The 8,737-nt window shown below is 39.7% G+C and overlaps 2 protein-coding genes across 3 annotated transcripts; one reads left to right on the top strand and one right to left on the bottom strand.

The window, feature by feature from the left end:
* On the bottom strand, nt 1-2,937 carry si:ch211-266i6.3 (cytoskeleton-associated protein 2). Of its 2 annotated transcripts, none has more exons than XM_044042224.1 (7): nt 2,842-2,937; nt 2,452-2,531; nt 1,601-2,361; nt 1,203-1,512; nt 1,048-1,108; nt 652-892; nt 1-551 (listed from the first exon to the last, which is right to left on the bottom strand). In XM_044042224.1, exons 2-7 carry the CDS (start codon nt 2,491-2,493, stop codon nt 293-295), a joined length of 1,674 nt encoding a protein of 557 aa, XP_043898159.1. In that variant the 5' UTR covers nt 2,494-2,531; nt 2,842-2,937; the 3' UTR covers nt 1-292. The 2 variants fall into 2 exon arrangements, with proteins under 2 accessions (XP_043898159.1, XP_043898158.1); XM_044042223.1 differs by having other exon boundaries at nt 652-895; nt 2,842-2,936.
* Nucleotides 2,938-4,146: 1,209 nt separating this feature from the next.
* Nucleotides 4,147-8,737, top strand: thap12a (THAP domain containing 12a). The gene is made up of 5 exons (XM_044041199.1): nt 4,147-4,379; nt 4,971-5,088; nt 5,294-5,392; nt 5,486-5,522; nt 6,245-8,737. Exons 1-5 carry the CDS (start codon nt 4,294-4,296, stop codon nt 8,062-8,064), a joined length of 2,160 nt encoding a protein of 719 aa, XP_043897134.1. The 5' UTR covers nt 4,147-4,293; the 3' UTR covers nt 8,065-8,737.

The raw sequence follows: 8,737 nt of genomic DNA, 5'->3' as shown, positions 1-8,737 counted from the left end.
TAAAATCAGAACCTTCTTTTATTGTAGTGCATTTGGCAATACATTTGAACATTACATTAAATAGATAAAAGTCTGTAATACACTCAAAACAGAACAGACAAGACTTGTTTTCACCCCAGAACAATAAACAACACATTAATATTGTTAGTATTTAAAAGAGGTGCAGATTAGTACAAACATCTAATCTTTGTGTAAAGTGTCCAATAGCCTTTGGCTTGTATCACTGAAGCCTTTATTTAGTTATTAATTAATTAATTTATTTACATTAACCAAGACCGATATTCAGAGCCGCTTACAGTCGTGGCTCATCCGGAAGATCTTCCAGAAGAGCCAGGTTTTTTCTGTAAATGTAGGCGTTGGGATCGTCGTCCAGCTTCACCAACTCCGCCAGCGACGACACGCATGGGTCGTGATCAACCAGCATCATAGGCATCCGGGATGATTTGCGGTTGATGCGCGTAGAGCGGCGCACCGGTGTCAGAAACTTCAGGTCTTTGATGTTGCTCTTTCTCCTTGATGTGCTGACTTCACCTTCAATTGTCTTCTTGACACTAAACACATTAAAAAAATTTAATTAATTAATTACTTTTGGCTGCTTAATTCATAGAAGAATTGTGGAATAAAATGATCCAGACAAAAGATTGTCCTCACCTTTGCAGGTATGGAGTCGTTTTCACGCTGTATTTTATGACCGAAGCGTCTTCCACCTCTGGTTTGGTCTCAGCCACATCATCACTGTCATTTTCTTCTTCCTCCTCATCATCATCATCTGACTCCACCACATTTTCATCACTTTCTTCTGTGTCACTTGCCACCTCCTCTTTTTCCTGTACTTTATTTGGTTTGGTTTGTTCCATTTCAACACCACTGCACACATCTGGCTCCTGTATAACTTCTTAAGGAGAGAAAAAAAGCATGTGTGTGTGTAAACTTATAAATCAATAAGTGCAATAATCAGAAATACCAGTAAAAACTTAACTAACTAACTGAATCATCAAGTCAAACTTTGTTAGCTGTAGCCATAGAACAGAACACAGCTAAACTTACCATCACTGCAATTAGAGGGCGTCGCCATTGCCTCCAAAGCGTCACACAAGTTCACAACAATCTGTCAAAAATGAAAACATAGAAGAGAACCCAGTGTTTGTGTGGACAGCGATGGATTTAATGCAACTAGATAGAAACTCTGCTAGTTTACTTACATCATCCACTCCAGACACATCTCCAGAGCTCTCAAGCAGCTCTACTGCAGAGTTGATAAACACTGGCGTTGCGATGCCTGTTGTTAACACTTCCTGTGTGTCTGCACAGTCTTCAGCCTTGCATGCTTCCAGTCTGGGTTCTGGTTCAGGTTCAGGTTTGGAGTGCAAAGCAGGCAGAGTCTCGGCACAAGACTGGGATCTGAGATCAACTCCAGGCTTAGAGACTCTGGTGTTTGAAGGTGCTGCTGCCGCCATGGCTGGTCTCTTCCTTGTCTTGCCCTTAGCAGCCAGCCAATCAGCCAGTTTTGCTCTGCAGACAAAAAACGACAAACATTTTTGGACTCTTCTGATGTTCAAAGTCAACGGTGAATGTGTCTGTGAAGAACATAAAATGTTACCTTCTTTCCTCATCAGTCTCCATGTTTAATCTGTAGTGACTGAGGGAGCTTGTGACAGGAGGCTTGCTGACCTTTTTGTCTGTCACTGGAACCTTTGGCTTCATGGTCAAAGTCCCACTTCCCTTGGTGGCAGCCACAGTACGGTTTCTGGAGCTGATACTGGTTAGTGTTGCAGGCACAGTCCTAGCAGTAAGACAAGCCAAGTGGAATACGGCAGGAGGGCGACTGGCGACAGCAGGCTTGGCTACCTGAGCTGGTCTGCTGGAGGCGGGTGCAGGTCTTCTTGTGCCACATTGAGGCAGATCAACAGATTTGGACCTTTGTTTGGAAACATTTCCATCTCTCTGATTTTCAGTTTTGGGATCTGCCCTGTCCAAACTGGTGCTTGACTTCCAAATGGACCCTATTTTAGACTGGACAATCTTGCCTTTGTACATACCAGGGGCTGACTTGGATGACGGCACAACAGCTGATGGCTTTGGAGCTTCGGCAACCATCTTCTTGTGTTTGGTAGCCTGTTTTGCGATAAAGGCCTGACTATGTGTCCGTTGTTCGGTGGCATAAACTCCTTTTTCAATTTTCTGGGCAGTTTTGACCTTTTTTGGAGGCTCACTGGACATGGACCGTATGCCGGTCTCTTTGACCTTGGCTTTAAGAGGACCATTCTTTGCCTCTGTGTCTTTATTGTTGCTTTTCAGATGGAATGGAGCAACAGATGTTTTATCTCTTCCATATGCAGGCTGGGCATTCTCCTTGTTTACCTTAAACAAACACATCATATAGAGAGAGTTTAGTTGAATATTTGTTTATTAAATTCAAATGTATAGTACTATTCACTTCAATACACTTACTTTATTGGCGCGATTTCGTTTTAAAACTGCGACGTTGTCCATTGTGTCGCGTCAAAATCCACTTAACCAAGTTGAGTTTTCTGAAAGAAGCACAAAATAACGACAAATGTGAGGAAACCGTGTCATGATCATTTATCGCGTTACAGTCATAGTTGCAACCTAGTCAAATCTTATTACTACTTTTGTTTTCTATCTTCAAGTTTCATATTAAACAGATTTAAAAAGTTCACAGGGGGAAAAAATAAACATGTGTTCATTCACGTAAGCTATTATAGAAGATAAACTGAAAAACAGGTCCGTTAATGGCGGTTTGACAAACCCAAGTGTTACATAACATTTACAGTTAAATGTATGTCTTACTTAGAATGAAAGTACAAACGGTTGACTTACCGGCTGGAGTAATTTATATGACAACACAGACAGAAAAACCCTCAGCACCGCAGCTCCGGAGCGAAACAAGACTCTCCTCTGTGTCTGCGGAAAACTGCATTCAATTTGACTTGGCGCTGTTGAGCTCCAATTGGTTGAAATAGTCTCGCGAGAGACCAGGAATGGCCAATAGAGTGTCTTCATATGGACAGCGAGACTTGGAGAACACCAGCTCTCTTATTGTGTTCCCGGGAAATATTCATTCTTTCTGTTAGAAACGTTTGAAACCTTATGAATTCCTCTAATACCGGTCCTCCTCCCCAGAGGAGCTACGCCCAAAACATTCACAGCTACACATAGACACAGCTGATGTTCATCAAACTCTGCAAGCTTTTGAAAAAAATGTTTTAGTATTCATATGAAATAATACTAATATATTAAACACACACACGCACACATATATATATATATATATATATATATATATATATATATATATAAAACTGTAACATCACAAGAAAATATGACATTACATATGTAATATTTTGAGCTCACCGTCAATGTTTGTGTTGCTTTTCTCTCACATACAGTAGGTATATAGATAAATCGATATATATATCTAAATAGAGCTTTACTCCCTTATTGAACGGTATAAAATGACTTTCAACACTGTACATTTATTAATATAAGACATACAATATGGTAACATAAAAGAAAATGTATTAATTTGTGAAGACAAACAATACATCCATCAATCACATAAAAATAAAATAATAATAAAATCTATTATTATCATTCTTCTTATTCTTCTTATTGTTGTTGTTGTTGTTGTTACAGCTGATACTACAAATTCCGTGTTATGTTTTACAGTCTATGTGATCTGGATTCTGGAATAAGTCAGGGCATGTTTCAAGGATTTGAAGAAACCGCTAAGGATTATGGGAACAAATCGAAGCGCGCGCTTCCTTGAGTTGCACGTTATGTTAAGTTTGTGGTTACACATTGGCTGTTGAGCGCAACGCGTTTTTCAAAAATGACCAAGCAAACCAGTTTGCTTTCAAAATAAAAATGACTGTTTTATGCTATCACTTAAACTAAGCGCTGTACTTTTTTTTTTTTTAACTCTCAGGTGTACACAAATATATTTTAGGGAAAAAAAGAAGTGACAGGTCACAGGAATCCTGCATTGGTTTTAATGGACAGGATGTGTGATCATGCTATCGACGTAATAACGTAAGATTTATTGAAAGGGACCGGGGTGTTGTTAGAATGTCTACTGATAAATGTGTTAAAAAAAATGTTTTCATCTTCCACATTCTACAATTTTCAATGAAACACGTTTTTTTATTTACATTTTTTTATTTTGAAATCCAGAAGCGGAAGTCATATTCTCGTGGCAAGTAACTTGATAGCTATAAGCTAACGTTAGCACTTTGACACTCTGGGAACAAAGGTGTATGACACAAACTTACGATGCAGAATCACTGTGCTGCACCGAAATGTACGAGTGGGAAGTCCGACCCTCAGCCACTCTTCAGGTTTCCTCGTGACGCAGAAAGGTAACTAATGTTAACGCAATGCTAAAACAGGTAGCTAGACCGGTAGCAACACACTCGGAGTGGTTCATATTGTATAGAGCAAAGTATGCATGTGAAAACAAGGCTTTCATTTTATTTAAGTGTCATATATGGTTCATTAGAATTGTCGTAACCAATCTACACATTTATTCAAGATGTTGCATCCATTTAAGGCTGGTTATTCAAAGGTTTGACAGCTTCGCAGGGGTGTACACACCAGGACTGAAAGCTTTATGGAAAACTTTATGATCTGACGTGACATCTGAAGTGTTTGATTGTGTTGAAATGATAGTAGTACATGAGATGCATTATTATCAAATGCATTATTTAAATGTGACCTATAAAAAATACATGTTTTTTCTAATATTATATATTACATACAACACAAGTCAAGACATAAATTCTCTGCCATTGGAATAGACATGTTATAAATTGCAGACATACATACACACATTTAATGAGCAAACACTGGATGCATCTCATGCAGTGGGTAGTGCTGCCTCAGTGAACCTTAAAACTGAAATCTCTTGTGACTTTTGACCTTTTTGAACTTGATTTGAACACCTGTTTCAGGTCCAAGACGTGGGCTGAGAAATGTCAGAGGAAAGACCTCATAGACAAATCGCCGGAGCAGCTGCACAGATACTACAGACTGTGTGGAAAACATTTTGACTCATCTCTGATTGATAGTGTGAGTTATGCTTGTTAAATTGATTATTTTGATGTTGGACCAAATGTTCATGGATAATTTGAATTGAATTTAAATCATTTTCATACTTACTATAATTATTTAATCAAATTATTGAATTAACATTATAATAATGCTTGGATTTATGCTCAATTCAGTCCGTGTACAGTGTATGTTCTGTTTAAATAATTTTTTGAGGTGTTTTCAGGATGCTCAGAATAAAGTGTTAAAGGATAATGCCATACCAACTGTCTTTGATGTGCCAAACCAACCTCAAACTGGTCAGATGAAGCGCACCAAAGAGCAGGTGGGTGAAATAGATTTGAACGTGAAAAATAATTTGCACAATTTGATTTAACCATACTTTTAATTTTTATCTTGTGTCTCTTCATTTTTATAGACCAACAATGATGAAACGGAGAGCAAGGGGAGAAAAAGTAAGTTGAAATATTACCACACATTTATGGCATTTTCCCACTATACATTTTTAGTACCTGCTCTGGCGAGGTTGCTGAGCTGAGCCGATACCAAAATGTGACGTCAACAGACTTCCGGCCAGTGATTGGCAGAGCGCGTAATCACTGGAAGAGTCATGAGTGTGACGTCCGACACAGAAATCCACCAATCAATGGAGAACTGTAGATCAGTTTAAAAGACGTAAAATCCTGAAAACCTGCCTTAATGTCCAACATTTAGCAAGGACATTTCTAAAATCTCAATATTTAACAGAGGAACCTGATGTTTTTAGCACCAGCACTGCCGAAAGCCGAAAATCGGAAGTCGCATCACAACCCGTTCAGCCGTATTTTAAATCAGCGACTATGTCAGATGGGGTCTGCGCTTCGTTCATGCAGGAAATACTGGACTAATCTTTTTACTAAACTTGTAATGATTCAGTATGCCAACTAGTTTGTGTGTTTGTGTCACGTCTAAAAGAAATGTCAGCTGTGCTATGACGACTCAGTCTACGCTGAGGATGTACTATAGTAATAGAAAATGACCCAAACCGTGTAGAGTTGTGCCATGGTACAACTGTATAGTGGAAATGCACCATTATTATTTATTGACAAAGAAAATAAGATAAGTCCCACAGCCACATTTGTAACATGATGAATGCTGAACTGAACTGGTTCCTGTCCTGCAACTGTTTTTCTTGTAGAAGTGAAGAAATCTCAAGCAGACGCCGATAAGGAAGATGTCCCAACTGTTTCAGAGGAAGAGAATAACGGAGAGTATCTCAAGTCATTATTTGAAGTTCTTGTTCTGTTGGGAGAGCAAAGCATTCCTCCTTCAGGGCCTGGTGATGTAAAACAGGATGGTCTTAAGTCAAGCAACTTTCAGGCATTGTTAGAATATCGCATGACATGTGGGGATGATGTCCTCAAGAAGAGGTACGAGGAGAATAAGGAGTGCTGCTCTCCAGCTCAGCTGAATCAGGTGACTGAGGTGTGTGAGAAATGGATCCGCAGCAAGCTGGTGGAAGAAGTTAAGCAACATGGCTGTTTCTCATTAATCACTGATGATTTGGTGAAGATCTCAGGAGACTGGTACCTCCCTGTGTTTGTCCGGTTTATGGACCAGTCTAACTGCCAGTGGGAGAGGTTTTTTGGATTCCTGAGCTTTGAAGGTGATGGAGATACCCTTGCAGAGACACTTGTGTCTGAAATGACTGACAAATGGGGCCTGGATATGGAACAGTGCAGAGGCCAAGCCCATTCCTACACTGGGATCCATTTTAGAAAGATAAAAGCATTTTCGGCCAAACTGATTGAGAAGTATCCAATGGCAGTACTAACACTGAGATCCACTAGTTTACTGAACCTGTCACTTGCCGATGGTATGCCTTTGTCAGGGGTTCAGCTTGTCATGTCCACCTTGAAGAAGGTCGAGTCGTTCTTTAGTCAGTCCCAATTACTGCAACTGGAGTTGGAAAACACCATTTCAATGTTATACCAGGACAAAGAGGACAGAGCCAATGAACTGAAGGAGATCTGTCGTACCAGCTGGACCAGACAACATGATGCATTTGAGGTGGCCGTGGACATCCTAGAGGCACTGCTGCTCTGTGTGGAAAGTGTGCATGATAATGAAGAGATAAAGTGGAGTGATCTAGTCGCACATGATGCCTTAGAGATTTCAAAAGCACTGACCGATTTTGAGTTTGTCATGGCATTGGTCGTGCTCAAAAACACAATGACGCTTACTCTGGCATTTGGGAAGAATATGCAAGGGAAAGAATCAGATGTCCATTTCGCTGCAACCAGTTTAAATGCTGTACTGCACTCACTGAAGGAAGTGTCAGACAACATCGATGTATATCATGAGTTCTGGAATGACGAGGCAGTTAATCTAGCCACTGCCATGGACATCCCAGTAAAGCTTCCTCGGTCACACTTGAGAAAGCATCCATCAGACTTTGGAACCACCCAACCAGATAGTTACTACAAGAATCACCTGTCTGTTCCTATGGTGAACCACATCATCCAAGAAGTTAATGAGCTCTTCAGTGAGGACCACCTGAAGTTCCTGAGAGGTCTGTCACTAGTCCCTGCCCTCATCGAGCAACAGAAGTCTAGTGAACCTGAAGAGGAGAGTATACAGGTGTTTAAAAATTACATCCCAAATGCAGCAACCCTCTCTGCTGAGCTCCACTGTTGGTGGGTTAAATGGAGCAAAAAGGTCAAAGGTGAAACAATACCTTCCAATCTCCATGAAACACTGCAGCTGGCAGACGTGAAGTTCTTTCCAAACATGCTTGCTGTCCTGAGATTAATCGGTATTCTGCCAACCTTGGCTCTGGAGGACAGCCGCAATGTAGCCTATAAGCGCTTCAAAATGTACATGGAGAACACCCCTGACCAATTCAAATCAAAAAGTCTTGCACTTTTGAACATGAACTATGATGTTGAGTTTGATCTAGATTCAATGGTTGAGAGCTATATGAAAACATACCCTGACAGAGAAGAAAATCAGGTGTGATATTGTACTTTCTGGATAGATAATCTGTATCTTTGCTCATAATGTACAGATTGTGTATGTCTGTCTTTGTCTTTTGCCCTTATGTTAATTTCTTTGATAAAATGTAGAATCTAAATGGACCAAAAAACATTTATTTGGTCTCCATTTGTTGTAAAGGAATTATGTTATAGACTGGGTTTAGAGTTATGTACATTTTCAAAGTATGTGTGCGTCACCGAATGGTATTTAATAAAGTGGGTAAGGGGGAACAGATAAACCATAAATCTCTCCTTTACATGAAAATAAATAAAATACATTCTTTGGTTTAATAACTATTTGTACTTATAGTACAAATAGTTGATTTCATGATTTTAATTGACCCTGTTCTAGAATAATCAAAGCTAGTGCTAATGTAAAGCAGTATGACACTGAAATTCTCCTGTAAATAAATAGCCCTGAATTTTTCACCACTGCCCTGTGTCTCACCATCCATCTTTCTCTTTGGCAACTGCATCTGTGAATGCAGTGTGAGCCCTGTTGGTAAACAGCTGAGTCACAAGCTGCTCCGAAGGTCAGATTTCCAGTGTGGTGCTTTGTTTTGATTAAATCTGATGCGATCGAAGACTCACATCACTTGATCCATGTACAATGTTTGCATTACAATGAACTGCCTGAATAAAAAAAAGATATTTGA

The sequence above is a fragment of the Solea senegalensis genome, linkage group LG13, assembly GCF_019176455.1.
Source record: "Solea senegalensis isolate Sse05_10M linkage group LG13, IFAPA_SoseM_1, whole genome shotgun sequence".
NCBI classification, from domain to species: Eukaryota; Metazoa; Chordata; class Actinopteri; order Pleuronectiformes; family Soleidae; genus Solea; species Solea senegalensis.
The sequence above is the reverse complement of the archived record's forward strand: the minus strand, read 5'-3'. Positions and strand labels throughout refer to the sequence as shown.

Coding starts and splice junctions, on each gene's coding strand:
- si:ch211-266i6.3 (XM_044042223.1), bottom strand. CDS start 2,493: ATGGACAACGTCGCAGTTTTAAAACGAAATCGCGCCAATAAA. Junction 2,362..2,451: donor AACGAAATCGCGCCAATAAA/GTAAGTGTATTG, acceptor TGTTTGTTTAAG/GTAAACAAGGAGAATGCCCA. Junction 1,109..1,202: donor ATGTGTCTGGAGTGGATGAT/GTAAGTAAACTA, acceptor CATTTTTGACAG/ATTGTTGTGAACTTGTGTGA.
- thap12a (XM_044041199.1), top strand. CDS start 4,294: ATGCAGAATCACTGTGCTGCACCGAAATGTACGAGTGGGAAGTCCGAC. Junction 5,089..5,293: donor ACTCATCTCTGATTGATAGT/GTGAGTTATGCT, acceptor AGGTGTTTTCAG/GATGCTCAGAATAAAGTGTT. Junction 5,523..6,244: donor GGAGAGCAAGGGGAGAAAAA/GTAAGTTGAAAT, acceptor TTTTTCTTGTAG/AAGTGAAGAAATCTCAAGCA.